General features: G+C 39.9%; 1 protein-coding gene across 1 annotated transcript in view; it reads right to left on the reverse strand.

Annotated features, from left to right (window-relative positions):
* The window catches only part of LOC122807215 (tubulin polyglutamylase TTLL13-like), a 2,572,017-nt gene that overhangs the window by 594,358 nt on the left and 1,955,409 nt on the right, over nt 1-22,250 (reverse strand). Inside the window, exon 12 of the mRNA XM_044078283.1 lies at nt 19,336-19,519. Coding sequence (XP_043934218.1) covers nt 19,336-19,519 — 184 coding nt within the window. The remainder of the gene's footprint in view (nt 1-19,335; nt 19,520-22,250) is intronic.

The following is a 22,250-nucleotide window of genomic DNA, read 5'->3' on the forward strand; positions in this document are numbered from 1 at the left end:
GTATTAACATCTTTGCATGAATACTTAGCCATGAGTAAGAACTATTTATATGTGCATCCTGAACAGACACCGACCTGGCTAACTAACAACAGGTAAAACAATGCTCCTACTTAAGAATGAACCTACAAGCTACCCCAAAAATTATAGACCCATAACTTACCTACCAACTACGTATAAACTATACACGGGAATTAATGCCAACAGAGTTTACAGTCATTTAGAAGAAAATTCAATTATGGCAGTACAACAAAACGGCAATAAAAGAAAGTCATATGGAACAAAGTATCATCTGATGTTAAATAAAGTCATAGTGGAGAACTTTACAAAAGGGAAAGAATCTAAGTATGGCATGGATTGACTACAAAAAAGCATTTGATAGTATCCCACATTTATGGGTAAAAAAGTGCTTAAAAATGTATAAGATACATTATACACTGATCGACTACGTTACAGTGACCATGAAACAATGCAGACCACTTTGCAATTAAATCATGATAAAGGACAAATTACTATCCCAAGGATAAAAATTCAAAGAGGGATATTCCAGGGTGACTCTCTGTCACCATTACTATTCTGCCTTGCCCTTAACTCATTAAGCTGTCTACTTAACTGCTTAGGCATAGCTATAATGTGGCTCCTAGAAAACAAGTCTAAAGACTTCTCATCTTCTCTTTGTCAATGATTTAAAACTGTATAGCTCATCAGATGAGGAACTGAAAGCACAGCTGCAGTTTTTTTAAACTTTTTCAGATGATATTAGAATGTCATTTGGCCTTGATAAATGTGCAAAAGCAGCATTTAAAGCAGGAAAACTGCAGCACCAGGAAAACGTCAGTATGGGACAAGAATGTGCAATAAAAGAACTTGAGCAAGAGGGAGTGTATAAATACTTGGTAATTGATGAAGGATGGGCAATAAAACATGAACAAATGTGTATAAAACTTAGTAAGGAGTACTTTAAAAGACATAAATTAATCCTGAAAACAGCACTGACGTCCAGGAACAAAATCCAAACTATAAACCAGTTTGCTCTGCCTGTCCTAACTTACAGTTTTGGAGTGTTTGATTGGCCCCAAAACTTGTTGGATAGATTAGATATTAAAACAAGAAGGATGCTTCATGCTCACCACATGATCTATAAAAATCAGTGCATACCAAGATTAATACATTCCAGTTCTGAAGAAGGGATGGGCCTCCTTGAAACTGATTACATGTACAAATCTGCAGTCATGGGACTTCACACATATCTGTTGACCTCAAGAGACCCAAACGCAGTGAAAGTTTTGAAACATGAGGAGAATAAATCTAGGATGACTTCTCTGCTTAACCTAGCAGAAGCATATTGCCATCAAGCAGGAATGGAAGTCATATCAGAAGCAGATAAAAAAAGACAGCAACTGAATATGCCAAAAAACAAAAGAAAGAATATAAGGTGAAGGACCAGATGAAAAGGCAAGAAATGTGGAAAAATCATAAATATAGTGGCAAGTATAGAAAACTTCAGGAAGAACCTCATGTTGATCAGGAACGAACACAGGAATGGTTAAGGAGAGATGAATTCAAACCAAGAGATGAGAGGTTAATATTGGTAGCCCAAGACAGTGATCTGAATACACACTGGTTTACAAAGTCCATTGAACATGTGGGAAAAACAGAAAAATGTAGGTTTTGTGAAAACGAACTGGAAACGGTTGCACACCTCATTGCTGGTTGTGACATACTAATGGCAGAGGGCCTGTACACTGAAAGGCACAATAATGTGGAGAGACTGTTGCACTGGGGATTGTGCAAACATTATGGTTATGAAGTGGCTGAGAAGCACTGGAAACATAAGCCACAAAGCATCATAGAAAATGATGAAGTCTACATCACATGGGATCATCCACTACCAACAATTCAAAAGATAGATGCTAGAAAACCGGATATAGTAGTTGAAGAAAAGAAGACAAGAGCAGCATTGATCATTGAAATCGCCACACCCAGTGACCACAGTGTCTTGCGCACAGAGAGACACAAGGTTATAAAATATCAGGATCTGCAAGCAGAAATGAGAGCAATATGGAAGAAGGACACCCAGATAGGTCCAATTGTAGTAGGAGCAACAGGTCTTATAAAAAAGAGTCTACCATCTTATTTAGGTATGCTACCAATACACGTAACTACGTACAAATTACAGAAGGAGTAATTACTGGGCACATTGCGGGTGCTGCGAAGAGCATTGTTGGCTGACATCAAAGAGTGAAACAATACTAATTTCATGAACTTTAATTGTACTTTGACTTAGGAATGGGGTCCATTCCTGTCATGGTATTAGAAACCTAAAATATTTGGAGAAATTAAAAAAGGGAGAGACCAAAGGACTAATTACTATCTCAGGGATAAAAATTAAAAGGGGGATATTCCAGGGTGATTCTCTGTCATTGTTGATGTACTGCCTTGCCCTTAAACCATTAAGCTGTTTACTTAACAGCTTAGGAGATGGCTATAATTTGGCTCCTAGAAAACAACAAAGCCTAAAGACTTCTCATCTTCTCTGTCAAGGATTTAAAACTATACAGCTCATTAGACGAGGAACTGAAAGCACAGCTGCAGGTTGTCAAAACTTTTTCAGATGATATTAGAATGTCATTTGGCCTTGATAAATGTGCAAAAGTAACCTTTAAAGCAGGAAAACTGCAGCACCAAGAAAATATCAGTTTGGGACAAAAATGTGATATAAAAGAATTGAGCAAGAGTGAGTGCATAAATACTTGGGAATTGATGAAGGATCAGCAATAAAACATGAACAAATGTGAGTAAAACTTAGTAAGGAATACTTCAGAAGACTTTAATTAATCCTTAAAACAGCACTGACATCTAGGAACAAAATCCAGCCTATAAACCAATTTGCCCTTCCTGTCCTAACTTACAGTTTTGGAATGATTGATTGACCCCAAAACGTGTTGGATAAATTAGATATTAAAACAAGAAGGAAGCTTCATGCTCACCAAATGATCTATAAAAATCTGTGCATACCAAGATTATATATTCCCCATTCCGAAGGAAGAATGGGCATCCTTGACACTGATTACATGCACAGATCTGCAATCGTGGGACTCCGCACATATCTATTGACCTCACAAGACCCAAATGTAGTGAAAGTTTTGAAACATGAGGAGAATAAATCTAAGATGACTTCTCTGCTTAACCTAGCAGAAGCATATCGCCATCAAGCAGGACTGGAAATCAAACCAGAAGTAGATAAAAGTCAGACAGCAACTGAATGTGTCAAACAACAAAAAAAAAGAATATAAGGTGAAGGACCAGATGAAAAGGCAAGAAATGTGGAAAACGCATAAATATAGTTGCAAGTATAGAAAACTTCTGGAAGAATCTCATGTTGATCAGGAACAAACGCAGAAATGGTTAAGGAGAGGTGAATTCAAACCAAGAGATGAAAGGTTAATATTGGCGGTTCAAGATAGTGGACTATGTAGTACCTGCTGGTTTACAAAGTCCATTGAACATGTAGGAGAAACAGACAAATGCAGGTTTTATAAAACAGAATTGGAAACAGTCACACACCTTGTTGCTGGTTGTGACATACCAATGGCAGAAGGACTGCATACCTTAAGGCATAATAACGTGTCAAGACTGCTGCACTGGGGATTGTGCAAACAGTATGGGATTGAAGTGGCTGAAAAACACTGGAAACATGAGCCACAAAGCATCAGAGAAAATGATGAAGTCTACATCACATGGGATCATCCATTACCAGCAATTCAAAAGATAGACACTAGAAAACCAGATATAGTGGTCCAGGAAAAGAAGACAAAAGTAGCATTGATCATTGAAATCACCACACCCAGTGACTACAGTGTCTTGCGCAGAGACACAAAGTTATAAAATATCAGGATTTGCAAGCAGAAACGAGAGCAATGTGGAAGAAAGATACCCAAACCGCTCCAATAGTAGTATGAGCAACGGGTCTTATAAAAAAAAGAGTCTACAAGTATATTTAGATATGCTACCAATACATGTAACTCCATATGAACTTTAGAAGGAGTCATTACTGGGCACATTGCGGGTGCTGCGAAGAGCACTTTTGGCTGACATCAAAGAGTGAAACAATACTAATTTCATGAACTTTAATCTTACTTTGACTTAAGAATGGGGTCCATTCCCGTCATGGTATTAGAAACTCAAAAGATTTGGAGAAATTAAAAAGGGAGAGACCACTGTGTTGGTAGAAGCCGTTGTAGAAGCCTCATATGTAGTCTCACCAGGGGAACTATTGTGATCAATGCTGCCACTGATCCTAGTAGTTGAAGGACTGCCCGAGTTGAAACTTTGCCCTGAGAGAGTATCACTTGGAGTTGGGACCTCAGTCTTTCTAATCTGTGACACAGAAGGGAGACTAGGCAAGACTGATTATTGCTCCTATGAATTCCAGAGTTTGAGAAGGAGTCAACTTGCATTTCTCCTCGTTTATTGAGATCCTAAGTATTTTGCTAGCTTTAGGGTGTAATGTAAGGTTGTAACGAGTAGACACTTGGTGGGGGCTGTAAGGAGGAAATCCTCTAAATACAGAAACACCTGGAATCCTTGCAGTCTCATGTGAGCTGTTACCACTGCCATGGATTTGGTGAACACTCTGGGGGCTGCAGAGAGACCAAATGGCAGCACTCGGAAATGGTAGTGATTGGCTCCCAGCTGGAAGCAAAGGAATCTTCTGGAGCATTTGTCCATTTTAATGTGGTAATATGCATCCTGAAGATCTATTGAGCACGTCCAATGTCTTTCTCCAGGAAGGGTAGGATAAACTGAACCGTAACCATCTGGAATTTTGTTTGTTTGACAAATTTGTTTAGGATGCTGAGATCCAAGCTTGGCCTCCAGTCCCCTGTCTTTTGTGGCACCAAAAAAACATTGAGTAAAATATGGATCCTATTTGGTCTGGTGGGACTGCTTGGATGACTCTCTTTAACAGCAGTTTTTGTATTTCTTGAGCTGCTGCTTCCCTTTGACTGGATGGAACATCGGGAATGTGCCTTAGCGGCCTTGGGCAAGTATTGAGGGGTATGTGATAACCTCCGGCAATTATCATCTGCAGCCAAAAATCTGAGGTTATCATTTGCCAGACAGAGTTGTGGAGAGAAAAATGATCTCCAAATGCTTCCAGAGGTAAGCAATCGGGCTGCTCTTCAGGAAAGCCAATAGGGCTGTCCAGGGAAAGACTCTCTGGATCCCTGATTACGCGTACCGCCTCTGCCTCTATAGGGACGTCTTCCAGATGAGCTTCCCACTGTGCCTCGGGGGGTAAACTCACCACGTGTGTCACAGAAAGGACCCTGGAACTTCTCATGCCACATCTTTCCACTCCTCTGATTCCTAGAGTAAGATCGTTGGGAGGGGGGGTGGTGGAAAAATGTACACCCACAGCAAACAGGGTCTTGCCGTCCTTTTCACACCTGACTAATGTGTCTTTCACTTTTGGGACAAAGAGAGAAGAATCTTCCACTGGAGCGTTGAAAAAGGACGACTTAAAAGGGTTCACAAAATCACAAAGGCGCATCCAGGCATGACATCTCATGACAACGCCTGCACCCACAGCTCCAACTGCTAGTGTGAGAGATTAACCATATGGATGAGTTAGATATAGATTCCAGGGTTGCAAGCTGTGAGGTGACTTTGCCATGCACCTAGTCAGAAACTGCTCCTGCTAAAGTTCCCAAGAGTTCCAAGATTAGGTCTCTCTGGAGCCTGGTAAAATATGCCAAATAATTCAAGGACCAGATGGCAAAGGTCGATGAAGAAAACACTCACTTCCTAGCCTGTCAATCGCCCAAGACTCCCTGTTCAGGGGATGGACAGCATCGCTTTTCTCAGCGAGCTCTTTCTTAGTGGCCGCTGTCACCATCATAGTGTCTACTGGTAGGCCTTTGGTCCAATGTGGACTATATTCCGGCGGGGAAAGAATTTTGTCTGGCCTCCGGGGGATTGGTTCAACAGTGTCAGGAATTCCAGGCATGCTGCATGAGGAGCTGAACTAGTTCATCTGCAGGCGGGGTCACCCAAGAAGTAGGGGGTCGAGCATGAAAGGCCTCCAAGAATACAGACTTCTCAGAGGAGGGGTTGGTGGGATTCCAGCCTCCCCACTCTTTTAAAATTTCCAGTACGTCTCCAAAGGAGTTAGCCTCAGGGGTGACCATGGGGACCCCTCACCCTCATTGTAGTCTGTATCTTCAGTAAGGGATTCCTTGGGGGAGTCCACTTGCTTCCTCTTGCATGATTTCTTGCATGGTACCTCGTCAGTGGGGACATCTGAAGAGGACTCCGAAGAGAGGTTGCCATGTGGTAGGGTATCTTGAGGCTCTCGTGCTCGACATCCCAGTGTGGTGGACTGTGTCAGCTGTGGTCCAGAGGAGGGATATATATATATGGTAGTCTGATGCCGAGGGAACCAGCTGTATACCCGTGGAGGCAAGGGCCCTCTCCATCACCTGGAAAGCAGGCCTGCCTGAAGAGGGATGGGAGCCCGGAACCAAGAAGGACAACTTCAGAATGGAAGTCACACCTGGCTCTGACAAGCCCACCCCCAGGGAAGGAGCCTCAAGAGGACTTGGTGCCGCCAAGACAACTGGAGCCGTAGTGGATGTCGCCATATAAAAAATAGGCACCATACTAGGGGTCACAGTACTGACAGCCCAGTCACAATCCCGGGAATGGCTCAGCTTGAAGTGAGTCACTGGCCAAAGGGCAGGCTTCGGAGCCATGGTGAGATCCCAATGGAACCAAAGAAGCTGGCACTGGGATAGTCGTTGGTGTCAGGGGCTTCGATACCTCCAAGGAGGTCAAAGGGGGAGTATATGTCAGAGTCTGTGGAGAAAATCCCTCGGCTACGGGTGGGAGGGAGGGTTTAGAAGGAGTTGTGATTCCTCTGGCCGCCAGGAGATGATCCACATGTCTCACCACATCGAATTCCAAAAGCTTCCTGGAGGAGCGAGTTGATATCCCCGATGGACAGTCAGGTCACTTCAAGAAGGCCTGCACTGTTGCCCAAAAAATTGATCTGCCATAGGAGAATATTGGGTCTGAGAGGCTGTTTCACCTTTTGGCACCATGGTCACAAGACCAGTAAGATGTATACGCCCAAAAAATTGATCTGCCACCCCTTCAATTATTTAAATTTATTGGCCATCCTACAGTATTTCATAGTACCAAAATACAAAAGTAACCACCCCTTTCAGTCCATCTTGCTGTTTTAAAAATAGTAACTCTCCACTAAACCTTAACTTTTTAAACAGGTAAAACTCAAGTTACCTACTTTCATATCTAACTTCTCTAGTGCACACTGCAGAGTGCATTCTTTTCAATCTTACCTTTAAGCATCCCTGTTACTAGCACTTTCTCTAATACCTAAAAAGATCATCTCTACTTGACTCCAAGTAGACTTTTCTCTATCTGTTAAACCTAGCACTTGCTCCTACAGTACTTATTACCTTGATACGGCACTCTTATAGATAGCACCCCGAAAAGGCAAACCCCCATTTCTCTGTCACCCACGTCCCCGGAATCTCTTTTAAAGTTTTTTTGTCTAGTCCTTCTAGCATGTCGAGGGATCAGTTGCTAGTGTCCTCTCCTGCTCAGCTGGTGAACCTGGGAATATTGAGGCAATGTTACAATTGCCTCATGTACACAGACAACCCTCTCCTCCTCCTACAAAACACAAATACATGCGAGAGATGCAACTATACGGCCAAACTGGAGGCTGAGCTCTCTCAACATAGGACTGGCAAGACCAGTCAGGAGGAGAAGGTTACCACACACACTATAGACCCAGTCTCACATAGTACCATCACAACCTCAAATCATACACATAAACACACAAAGACATACTCGGCGGCTCTGATCAAAATCTACCAAAACAGCAGAGGCCACCAAAGCAGACACCCAAACAACCACCACCTCAGAACACAACACCTGCAACACATAGACCTCACAGTCAGAGTGTCAAACAGTCACAGCCCTTAAGGCCAAACACAATGCCAGACACACTAGTCATTGGTGACTCCATAGTCAGACACACTGACGTCCGCTCACCAGACTGAGTAAGGAGAAGGTCACAGTAAGCTGCCTGTCGGGCGCTAGAATCCGCCACATAACGCAAGCACTCAGGTCTCTCAACAGCAGGTACAAATACGACTCAGTCATTGTCCACGCTGGTGTAAACGACCTGAGACGTACCTCCTTGGACTACATGAAAAGAGACATTGAGGAGCTCTCTGATTATGTAGCCCAGGCAGGTATGACCCTGACCTTGAGCAGTATCCTACCTTCACCAAGAATGATGCCACAATACAGAGATAAGATGATCAGCTTTAACAATTGGCTTAAACTCTGGTGTCATTCAAAGGGGATCCAATGTCTGTCTGCCTGGGATGACATGCTGGACAAGCCACGCTGCTTCGCAAGGGACGGCTTGCACCTGTCACCCCTGGGATTCCGGATATTGGCAAAGGCTCTTGCCACCCCATAGTGCCTTTTTAGGCAAGGCTCAAATTCTAAACCTACCACCCTAGAACACAAAAGGAAAAAAACTAAGGGTAATGCTGCTCAATTCCAGAAGTCTAAATCTCAAAATGCACGCACTCGAGGCCCTTCTCAGTATGGAGAACATCGATGTCTGTGCAGTGACAGAAACCTGGTTCAAGGCTCCTGAGAGCACCCCAGCACTATCAGGTTTTACCTCTTATCATGCGTTCCGGCCCCAAAATCCGGACAATACCAAGAAAGGAGGGGGGGGTATCCATATTCATCAAGGACACCCACACCTCAAGACTGGTGGCAACGCACGATGCATCGGAGACCATCCAGGTGCAATTAACCATAGGCAAGACTGCTCTGCAAATTGTAGCAAGTTACAGGCCACCCTCACAAACTCAGGAACCTCACATGGCCTTCCTGAAAACACTAGAGGGATAAATGTATCACCAAACACCATCATACTAGGTGACTTCAATTACCCTAATATAGACTGGGAACACTACTCAAGCCCAAACACCCTAGCCCAAAAGTTCCTGGAATTCATAAACTCAAATGCCATGGAACAACTAGTCACCATCCCCACAAGAGGAGAAAACATACTTGATCTCATCATCACGAACATGGGAGCACAATGTTCAACACCGGAAGTATACCCCTCACTGGTGAGATCAGATCACAAACTAATCTCGCTGGAGGTCCTCATCCCACCCCCACCTGAAATAAAAAAGACCACAGTAAAGAACTTCTCGAAAGCCGACTTCACACTTCTAAAGACTAGTGTGGTCTCCTTTAAGGCCCCCGAGCCGGCGGAAAACAGTACTCAAGCCGCTGAATCACTTACAAATGCCTTCTACCAGCACCTGCAGGACTGCATGGATAAGGCAATCCCAAGCAAAACAAAGACTCTTTATAAACAAACTCTACAACAAAAGGAGGAAGCTACTACAAGATAGAGCAAAATCCTTAAAAGGTAAGACACCCTTGATCACTATAAGTAAAAACTAAGAGCTCTCATAAAATCATCCAAAGCAAATTTTGAGAGAAAAATAGCTAAAGACTCAAAAGACAATCATAAGGCCTTCTTTAGCTATGTTAGAAACCTGGGAGGAAACTCCCAGATATGCTCAGAACTAGTTCAAAATGATGTGAAGATTACTGATCCTACAGACATTGCCAACATACTGGCTGACAGGTTCAGTGCAAACTTCTCCCCCCCAAAAGGAGAGATATCTATACCAAGCGATTGCAGCCCCCCAACATCTCCAACGCCCAAGTGAGAACTGCTCTCTCCAAAACAAAAACACAGCATCCATGGGACCTGATGGTGTCCCCGGCTGTGTGCTCCACGAACTCAATGAGGAATTAAACCCACAGCTAGGACAGCTGTTTAATCATAGTCTTACCTCTGGATACGTACCCAGGGAGTGGCGCACTGCAACTGTGGTCCCACTTCACAAAGGCGGTGCCTCCACCGACCCTGGAAATTACCGGCCCATTAGCTTGACAAGCCTTATCTGCAAAGCCATGGAGAGGATCATAATGGACCTCATAAATAAAGACATAGGGAATTTGCAGACTTTGGATCCATCCCAGTTTGGCTTTGTCAAAGGCAGATCATGCCTTCTAAACTTGGTTGACTTTTTCGAAACAGTCACCAAAGCCATTGATAAGGGAAAGGCAGTCCATACAGCCTACCTCGATCTGGCGAAGGCCTTGATACAATACCCCACTCAGGTATCATTGAAAAACTCATCAGCTTAAATGTTAACCCATACATCACAAGATGGGTTGCAAACTGGCTGAGTGACAGAACCCACAGGGTCAGAGTTGCTGGCGCCATGTCAGACTCAAAGCCTGTCACAAGTGGTGTACCACAGGGCTCAGTCCTGGGTCCACTCTTGTTTGGCATCTACTTTTCAGTACAAGCAAACACAGGAGGGTTATGGCTGACAAAGTTTGCAGATGACTGCAAACTGGGCCATAGTAGAAAACACATCTGACACAGATATCCTTCAGAAGGGTCTCACAGAAAGCGGATAACTGGTGCCAGAGCCATGGCCTAAAGTTAAATGCCAAAAATGCATAGTCATACCCTTCGGGAAAAACAAGGTTACCCCTAGCTACCAAATAGGTGGCAATCCACTGAGCACAGAAGAAGTTATCAGGGACCTGGGGACCCAGGTTGATAGTAGTCTGTCATTCGACACCCATGTAGCTAAAGTAGTTAGGAAGACCTTCTACATTGCCCACCTTATCATGAAGGGATTCTCATCTAGATCAAGGGAGGTCATAGTCTCCCTATACTCATCACTCATCAGACCAATGATTGAGTACAATGCCCCATTCGGAATGTATCTGACCCGACACTTGCAGCAGCTGGAGAGGCCACAAAGTTCCTCACCAAAAGGATAAAGGGTCTCAAACATCTGTCCTATGCTGCCCGACTGAAAGAACTCCAGCTCTATTCAGTCGCACCGCTTGCTCAGAGGTGACCTTTGCCTAACATACAAGGCCATGTCAAACCCAGATTTGATGAATATGCTGCACCTCAAAAATCTAGATCCGTCAGAGCCACAAGGGGGGGAGACTTAAACCTCGACACGGCTATTAATAGGACGTGCTGGAGGGATAGATTCATCACCCAAAGACTCCCTATGCTGTGGAATAAAATCCCGGTATATGTGAGGCAGAGCACCTCGCTGGCCTTGTTCAAGAGAAATCTTGACCAATGGATGGGAGATCGCAGATATACCCCAGGGATTACCTCAGTGTCACTGCTCGACAGAGGCACAGCAAAATAATGGGTATAGTTCCCCATACTAAAGGGGTGGCGTAAGCCACAAAACTATGGGCTAGGCTTGTAAATGCCCTTGGGCAGATAGCCTAGTATGAACCTATGAACCTAACCTATGAGAATATTGGGTCCGAGAGGCTGTTTCACCTTTTGGCACCATAGTCACAAGACCAGTAAGATGTATAGGGAGGGGGAAGTGACCGGAATTGGGCGTACTATTGTTGGTGCCGAAAGGGAGATCGGAACTGTAGCAGAAGACATGGATGGTTCAGTGGTCATGAGCAGTACCATGATTTGTGCTAGAGGCAATGTTGAGGAGGACGGTACTGTGCTGGGTAGTTGAGGTCCTGGAACTGAGGACTGCACCATGGAGGGGGGTTGAGGCACTGGTGCCGAGGTTATTGGAGCCAGTTTCGGAACTTTTGCTTTCAGTTCCGAAGATTTTGAGTCAGTACCATGAGGGGAAGAAGGAACAGAATGGCTCCTTCGTTTATGTTCCTTTATAGGAGGGGGTGAGCCCTCCAACCCAGAAATAGCCTCCGCCATGCAACATAGGTAAAGGCTTTAGAGCCTCTCATTTAAAGTGCGGGCTCTAAAGCCTTTACATATGTCACACAGCAGTTTAACAGACAGATGTGGAACACCCAGGCAGTAAACACAAGACAGATGGGTGAGTTTGATTGCATTGTTTGAATCCCGTTGTTCCCTCCTTATCAGACATAGTGGAACAAGATTCTCCAACAACAATATAACACAAAAACAATTATGAACACCACTCGAACAAACAAGAAAAGGGAAACAGAAAATATCTATGAAATGTTTTGTTTTTTTGTGATAGATAGATATGCCCAAAGGGTAAAGAAGGATAGAGTAAAGGGGAATATCAGCAATGGTACTGAGAATTTTCTCAGAGGGTAAGAAAGAATGAAGAAGAGAAAGGCCTGTACAAGCAATGGTACGAAGAGTACCAAAACTGGTAAGAAAATGGAAAGAGGCACTCAAACAAATATAAAAAGTCTAGCGACTAATAATAATAAATGTAAATTATTATAGTTAAACCAGAAAAAACTCAAAAGGGTTTTTGAAGTAAGGAATTCTAAATGACTTAGCTAAGAGCTGGCTTGACACGTCTTGATATCTATGCAGCAAACTAGATCTGAAGTAACAGGGAGAGGGGCACTATGGGTAAGCTTAGCTCGAGAGTTGTTTTGGCTGGCATGAGCTTGTTATAAAGGCAGACTCGATTCTGAGGACGGAACTGACACTTATCAGTAATGAATGAATGAACATTAACAACATCAAATTGTATGTTACTTCGCATTCTCTTATTATGTCAACCTATAAAGTAAACGGTGCAAATATTTCAAAAATATCCCTGACTGCCCTGATTATTGCTGGATATGTTCCTAATTCTGGAGGTAAGAGTTTGAGAGGTATGCATGGCACTGGTACACCTTGCACTACTTGATTAAGACAACTATACTACTACAGAATGGTCAATCTTCTGAATTAGATGGCAGAGCATGGAAGCTTGGTGTATAAATCCGGCATTTCTGTGTGTATCTCTGGATCAGATTGCAGACCAAGAGATACTTCTGTTTAAATGTTTCCTTATAAATGCCCTACTCTTCTTTTTTTTATCTTGTTAGTATAAAGAGGATGGGCCATTTAACACAATCACATTAGTAGGAACACATGGTATAAATATCCCAGTGCTCTAATTTCTGAAATGCTGGTAATCCCTTCAGGTGACAGCATATTCATATTATCAGTAATCTTTGAGACAACTAAACGTTGCTCATTTGTAACATCCACTACACATGAATTTTTGTTTGCATTCTGAAGTTCCCTATCAAACATATTTTTCTCCATATTTTAATTTTCCACCTCCAGACTCTCCTTAGCATTACTTTCATTCTCAATGCTGCTACTTCCCTTAGTCATCTTCTTTGCTGTGGTAGGAGCCCTCTGGCACCATCTAGTAGCTCAAAAGAGTAGGTGAAGATCCCCAGTGCCCTGGTCAGATTTCTCCTGGTAGTATAAATATGACCTTGGGACTCCCCTGAAAAGAGGCCACTAGGCCAGTGGGACTAACCCGCTCAACAAATGGATGAATAAACTCTATGACTTACACTATTTTTTGTTCCGTCAAATGGACTCGGCTATTTAACTAAAAATTTGTTTACTGCCGAAAGGACCAAAAATAACACCTAATGTTCATCATTTGATTACTGCTGCAGTTGCCTTAACTTTATGAGTTATACACTGCATAGGTTATAGCCAAGAGGCAATGATAAGACTGTCCCAAAAACTCAAGTATCCAAAACCAGTTTCCACATTAAAAACCACATACTATAATGAAAAAACAATAAAATGGTAAGCATTTTTGTTTAAAACAATGTTAAACCATCAGAAACCAAAACATTTCCAACTCCATTTTTAAATAATGTTGCATACCTTTTGATTGGATGCCTACATATTCACATTATTATTGCCATGATTACTCCATCCCACTTTTAAAACCACAATGTCCTTGAATTATTTAATGCTTTGCATTACTAACCAAGTAATACACTTTATATTTTCTTCTCTAGTTACAAATATTCTTATTATCTATGATATTATTTTATTTTATTTCTTCTTAAAGCTTTTAACTTAAGAATTGGGGCAATGGAGCTGCGTTCATTGATGCCAGGCCAGCTATCGGCTTGCAGCCTTACTTGCCACTCCTATTCTTTTAGCTCTAACAACAGACCCCAAGCTTTTCTATCATCAATAACTACATTATCTATTATCATATATTTAAATGGATGTCCTTCATTATTACACACATGCCTTGCTAAAGCATTGTTCAGGTTCTGTTTCCTTATAGTGAGTATTCCTAGCGAGTTGCAACTGATGTTTAGCTTTTTACATTGGAAAAACTGAGAGGAAGCTTTGCTAAAGAATATATGAACATACTATGTCTTAAGTCTGATACACTCCTTCAGGTAAGCATTCTCTAACTGTAGCATATGGAGGTTCCAGGAGAAAATGAACTGCAGCAAGCTCAAGAGTTTACAAGAGGGACTCATGCTAGCATCTTCAATTAACACCATAATCTCTAAGAACTAACTAACAATCTACTATCATTGGAAATGGAGGTATTAGAGAAGTGGAACAGTCCAATATGGAGAGGAACAGAGCACAAGGAGCATACGCACCGGAGGTGAATGGAATGAATCAAGGCAGTAGCTTCATGAGGAGAGAAGTGCCTTTGCTGAATAACTGGTTAGATACAGCTTTTTCCTTCAATTCAAAACAATCCACGTCAATGCTTAACGGTAAGCTTAATGACTTTGACATTAAATTAATGAAATGCAAAAAGCTGCAGTTAGAGAATGCTTACCTGAAGGAGTGCATCAGACGTAAGATCATTCCAAAAGGTTTGCGTATGTAACATCACCCAATTGGGTTAACAGAACACTCAGCACTACATGCTGACCTGTTGAAATTGGCAAGTTTGGGAATAAACTGCTCGAACTGCTTCTTAAAAATAATCAAAAAGACAATGATATCTTAAGTAATGAGTTTGCTGTGCTGGATAGAGCAATAAGAGATAATATACAATATGAATAGCACAAATATGAACATTTGCAAATATATAGCAGTATAGACCAGCACACTGAAAAACTTAAGGTTGGAAAAATGGCCAAAATCGAAAGAGATATTAATGAATATTCTAATGGATTGGCTTACTCCAAACCCCCTACTTCCCAATATCACAATAGAAATGGAAATATAGTAGGAAATACTGGGAATGAGAATTACACCAACAATGAAATGGGGAGAAATGGGAGCGATGAAGCATCTAATGCATATAATAAGAACTATCTGGAATTAAGGAGGTCCGAGAGGATCCAAAACAGGGTTAATTCGGTTAATAATGGCCATTTTCAGCAAGCGGGATTTCGAGGAGCGAGGCCCAAGATGAAACAATGGAGGACATAGACAACTGTTTAATCACGGACCAGCTTTCTGCCAATGAAATGGACAACTTTAATGACAATTTTCAGCATGTTGAATATAACAACAATGAAGGAGAGGGTTTAGTAGCTGGTATATGTTCTATTGTTCATAATAAGGAAGCTGATTTTAAAGTCTATAATTTTTCAGATATTCATATAGATAGTAAAGTAGCTGATCTGATAGCAAAAAGAATGACGTTCGTTCCCACAAGAAAATCGTGCTAGATTTGAAAATTTATTTAAGAAAGTTAAATTTAAAATTATTATATCAAGATAGGATTTGTGGAAGTGGGAATAGATACAGTATCAGCAGTACTTATAACCCACCCCTGCATTCCCAGTTGGTCACTTATGAAAGGATATGTGAATTAGACTTGAAAAAGTTACATAAGCAAAGAAAAAATGAAAATAGCAATGCTAATTTGGATAAGCAAGAACAAAATATATTAAGAAATTTGAGAGAAAAAAATGTGTGAATAATGAAACCGGATAAAAGGGGAGGGGCAGTAATTATGAACACACAAGATTATAACAACAAGCTACAAGAAAATTTAAATATGGAAACTTATCAAAAAGTATCATTAAATGAGTTGAATGGGGCATATAGAAAGATTTATATGCAATTGAATGATATGTTTTTGAAAAGAAGGATTGACCTTGACTTATACAATTATTTGAATATAACATCTCCAAGGGTTCAAGTTTTCTTTGGAAACCCTAAAATTCATAAGTCGATAAATAATCCACTGGGATTCTATGACATTGGCTTGTGCCAAATTTCTAGACTATGAATTTAAAGATGTTTCGAAAAAAGAAAGGCAAATATGTAAAGACTATTGGTCTTTTTTACAAGCTATGAATGACATACAATATAATAATCAAGATATATTAGTCACTATAGATGTATGTGACTTATATACAGTCATTCCCCAAGAGGTAGGAATTGAATGGGTAAATGAAATGTTAAATATGAATAAGGTACCCCAAGAGAAAGTTAACCTTCAGATAGAGCTTTTGGAAATAATCTTAGATAATAACTTTGTCTTTTTTGACAATAATTATTACTTAGAGAAGAAGGGAATTAAAATGGGGTCACCTTGTGGGGGAGCATTTGTGAACATAGTCATGGCACATTGGGAAAGACACTTCGTGTTCAATACGAGGCTTAATGAACATATAAGATCTTATTTTAGATTTCAGGATGATATAAGCATTATTTGGAATGGCCCAGAAGAGATCTTAGATGAATTTTTAATATATATTAATGGGAAAACTTCTTTCCTACAGTTTACATGGAACATCAGTTTAAGTTGTATGGAATATTTAGATATAAGGCTATCAAAAGATATAGCAGAAGAAAGAGGTACAGCAACCATATATAGGAAAGAAACATACTCCAATAGCGTATTACATTATACTAGTTCACACCCAGGACATCAGAAAAGATCTGTTATTAAAGGACACCTAGTTAGAGTGGGTCTATATCATGTCATTGAACGCTGAAAACAGCGAATGATGATTGATCGACCCCATTTCACTGAAAGCTGAAAATATCGACAGCTCAGAACAGCGATTTCTTTCCTAGGGAAAGAAATCACTGTTCCAACAACAAAAAAAAAGTTAACAGTTAAAACACATACACACCTAACATAACCCTACTTCTAACCCCCCCCCCAAAAAAAGTAAACATATATACACTTAACTAAACCCTACTTCTAACTCTAAGGTGTACGCTAAATATATTACTAGATATGCACTTACCTTAACCCGCACCCTAACCCTAAACCTAAGGTTAGTAACTATTGCACATTTATGTTCGGGAGCCATACTGGATAAGGGAATCTCTGAGACTGCACTACAGTGCAAAACATGGTAAACTAACGAAGCGGCCAAGAAACTTCTTTCCCAGGGAAAGAATTCACTGAAAAGCCGCTTCGCTATTTTGCTTGTTCGCTATTTTCAGTTCATTGAAAACGTATTCGATAGAATGCATTTTCGATAATGTGATAGGGACCCAGTTAGAGCTGCTCGAATGGTAACTACAGAACAAGATTTTTTTGATGAATGTGTCAAACTACGGTCTATGTTCAGCAAGACAGCATATCCCATGGAACTTATAGATGAGTTAATTCAAGAAGTTACAAGTAAAAGAAAGAGAGATTATTTTAAGCCAATTTTGAATAAAGGTAATACGCTAGAATACATGCCCCATGATGCTCAAAGAGAAAGTATAGGAAATTCAGAAAGTGGAGGGCAACAAGTTCAACAGCCCCTTGTAAGAGAAAGTAAAGAGTTTTCTGAAGCATTATTACATACAGTGAGGACCTTAGGTCCCTAAAATGGATCTTTGAGAAAAATTGGCCCATTTTCGTCAAAGATCCGTATATGAGAAAAAAAAATAGGGGAACGACCTCTAATAGTGTAACGTAAAGGGAAGAATTTAAAAGATCTGTTTAAACAACAAAGAGGTCACCCGATTAGAAGTTTTGAAGGCATGAAGAGATGTGGGACATGTAAATGGTGTCATAAAATAATGACAGGAGAGGAATTTATTATTCCAAATAAAAAAATATCAAATAAGAGATAAATATAACTGCAGCTCAGAGCAGTTGTTTACCTCGTGAGTTGCAACTCATGTTCAGCTTTTTACATTGGCAAAACTGAGAGGAAGATTTGCCGAAGAATATATGAGTATGCTACAAGGAAACAGAATTTGAACAATACTTTAGCAAGGCATGTGTGTAATAATGAAGGACATCAGTTTAAATATATGATAACAGATAATGTAGTTATCGATGATAAAAAAGCCTAGGGTCTGTTTCTAGAGCTAAAAGAATTGGAATGGCAAGTAAGGCTGCAAGCCGATAGCTGGCCTGGCATCAATGAATGCAGCTCCATTGCCCCAATTCTTAAGTTAAAAGCTTTAAGAAGAAATAAAATAAAATAAAATAATATTATAGATAATAAGAATATTTGTAACTAGAGAAGAAAATATAAAGTGTATTACTTGGTTAGTAATGCAAGGCTTTAAATAATTCAAGGACATTGTGGTTTTAGAAGTGGGGTGGAGTAATCATGGCAATAATGATGTGAGTATGTAGGCATCCAATCAGAAGTTATGCAACATTATTTAAAAATGGAGTTGAAAATGTTTTGGGTCTGATGAAGTTTAACATTGTTTTAAATGAAAGCTCTTACCATTTTATTGTTTTTTCATTATAGTACGTGGTTTTGGATACTTGAATTTTTGGGACAGTCTCATCATTGCTTCTTGGTTTTATTTGTTTGTTGGTTTATTGCTCATTTGGTTGTTTACGGCATATGATACAACAGTCAGTCAGTTTTCAAAGCTTAAGGGCACTGAGTCCTTCAGAGCTTTCCTATCACTGAAAAGTGCTCCTCTTGCAGACTTTTGATTATCAACATTGCGCTAGCAATTGTCCTTTGATGGGAAGACAATTTCCATTCAGGGAAAACACATCCACATTTTATTTTTGTCATAGAAATGTATATCTCTATTCTCCTGAAGCTACAGCGGGCACATCATGTTTACATATTTTTCATAACAGTCTAAACCTGACCAGCAGTCACCTTCTTTTTTGAATAGCTGCTTTTATTATAAAACTTATTTTCCTGTTCTTTAGTCTTCTACTTGTTGTATTTAAAATTAGTTCATTTGATTTTTATTTGTATTTTTTTCTTGAATGACCTGAGGTTTGACAAGAAAAGTTGTACTTATATTATGTTTTACAAGAACTTTAGAGTCACAGTCAGTATCAACTACTTGCAAACTACTCCAATTATATTTTCTATCCTATTCAAGAATGTCCCTGAGAACAGGTAAGCAATGTCACATGTAGACATTTCACTTGCCTCTTAATTCTGTTCTTTAGTTTTTCTGACATTTCTGTAGAGCATGCTCTAGACTTTTAATTTTTTTTATTTTTTCTGAATTTTTAAATCCTTTTTCAGTATCACATCTTCATAGAATCTTGTACTGTTACTCACATCTTTATCTCTTGGTGTATGTTTGAAGAATGGGATGTTAGGTACTGCCTTTTTCTTTGCCCTGCGAAGTGATACTCTCTCTTCTGCTGACTCTCCTTGTAGGCTCTCCTTGGGCTCTTTTCTTTTCTTGTCAATAAAAAGTGGACCCTGTTCCTTTTTCAGGCGAATCTCAGCCAGTTGCTGTCTGCAAAGAACAATAAATATAGTTTTCAAAACTACATGTTGCATCTAATCTAAAATTATACCAGGACAAAATTACTTTTACACACACAGCATATTACAATGGATGAGAGAAAAAAATACTTCATGCTGCAAGATTTAACAGCAAAAGCTAGATGCTGACAAACATGAATAAATGCAAAGGATTCTGTGGTACAATAAAAATGCTGCAATTTTTTTATTTTTATTTTGTAATGTTGTGAATGGTGTGTGTGTGTGTGTGTGTGTGTGTGTGTGTGTGTGTGTGTGTGTGTGTGTGTGTGTGTGTGTGTGTGTGTGTGTGTGTGTGTGTGTGTGTGTGTGTGTGTGTGTGTCTGAATGAAGTCTTTTATTTTAACTATCATGTAAGTTGTAAAAATTAATATAGCATTGAAAATATCAATGGTTGGACATCAAATGACATTTTCATTTGGCAAGATATCATCTGACCATGAAGTTTGTGGGTTCTAGTTCAAGGAGGGACTACGGCAATAACTAAAGCACCACTGTCATCTTAATGCAACGTCAGAGAAAGTCTGTACTGATGGCGTGTGACATCTCTCATGTGTGGGTTGTTAAAATGAGGCACTGCACTGTTACATCACTGTACCAGAAAAAAGCCCCATTAAATACAGTCCTCTACTGTTCTGTTTATATTTCTTGCTCTTTCTTCTCACAGTCATCTAAGCAATATATCTAACTTATAACTAAAATATTTCAGATTCTTTTCAATTCTGTTTTGTCCTTCTTTATTCATACTCAGACATACTTTGCCATTGTTATCATCATTCAAATTCTTCCTACTTTTTACATGGGGTTGGGGTATAAAAACAAATTTAGTCAATGTGGCTAAATCACTACACTGCCAGGTGGCTAGCCCATATCTTAATAATATCCCCAATCAACAACTTCCTACCTAACCTCTGTACACGCTGATAAGTAACATTCTTTCCCATAATTTACAGTGCATCTTCTCTCCTCCCTATCCACCATTCTTTCTCATAAAATGTTTATTTTTTTGTCAAGTTTTCTACAAATAAACTATGTATTATCTCCATCCATACCACCTTTTATCAATTTTCTTTAATATTTAGTTTACAAACAATAAAACAGGATTTAATACAGGGAATCGACTTCACACATTCTCAGATACTATGTTAACTTTTACCAGATTTAACATACCAAAGCTGCTTCACACAGTCTAATACTACAATGCTCAATTTTGCCAGATATAACATACCAAAGCCAATCCACACAGTCTTATGTTACCCTGCTCAGTTTTACCAGATTTAAAAAACCAAAGCCACTTCACACAGTCTTATATTACACTGCTCAGTTTTACCAGATTTCACCGACAAACCCAAATACTTTAAAATCATATTTTTCACCCTCTGCTTTATATCTTTCTACTCTAAATGGGTAAAAATAAATAAAAAAATGTTTTAGTTAGCTGGGTCAGTTTTGTCTTCCCAGTCTGATACTCTGCCCATTCCTTCATCATCCTCACCGTGATCTCCATTATACACTCTTGATTTAACATCACCTTATGTAGCAAACCATAATCACATTATTTTACCACTCTTTTAAAACCTATCACTTAGACAATACATTATTCTGTTATCCATGCACATTCTTTAGTTAACTATTTTTCTAACTTTCTCTCTTTCTCCCAAAATCCTGCAAATCTCAAGTACTCTTTCCTTAAGGTTATCACACACACATTTTAAGTATATATATATATATATATACATATATATATATATATATGGGTCTACTTTCATACACACACATCCCGACCCCAAACAACCGACAACACACCACACCGACACACAACACAACAACAACAAAACACCGACACAAAATCGCCAAATACACAAGCACACAACAACACATCCACTAACCTAAACCTACCTGCACCCTAACCTAACTCACTTACCCACCCCTAACCCAAGCACTTCACCTACCTGCACCCTAACCCTAACTCACTTACCCACCCCTAACCCAAGCACCGACACCATCGCGACACACCTACCTGCACCTAACCCTAACTCACTTAACCCGTCCCAAAACTACAGTCCCTCACTATCACACACTTAAAACACACACTCACCTGTCCCACAGCCTAACCCGACATCCCACAATTTACACTTACCTGACCGCTCCTAACTCCGTCACTGTCGCACACTCATCATGTAACCATTTCCCTTGTCGGTCTTTCCGCGAATCTCCTGTCGGTGAACCTACCTGTCGGTCGTTTAGTCTCCTCTATATATATATATATATATATATATATATATATATATATATATATATATATATACATATATATATATATATATATATATATATATACACACACATATATATATATATATATACAGACATCTATCTGTATGTGTGTGTGTGTGTATATGTGTATATATATATATATATAAAATTATAAATATAGTATATAATATATATAATAGTATGTAATATATAGATATATATACACCACTCCAAACCTCGGTGCACGTAAACCATGCTAGTGCTTGGACCAAACCAATATTTACAACACACACACACACACCACGGTCCAGCACAATCCAAAATGTCTTCAATATTGCAATTCCAGGCAAAAAAATGAGTCTCGGGCCATTAATTTAAAAAGCTAAATAGCTTTTATCTTCATAAATAGTAGAATCACCGCATAGTGCTGGAAAGCAAGCAAACAAACA

The sequence above is a fragment of the Protopterus annectens genome, chromosome 7.part0, assembly GCF_019279795.1.
Source record: "Protopterus annectens isolate FY-2018-M chromosome 7.part0, PAN1.0, whole genome shotgun sequence".
Classification (NCBI taxonomy): Eukaryota; Metazoa; Chordata; order Ceratodontiformes; family Protopteridae; genus Protopterus; species Protopterus annectens.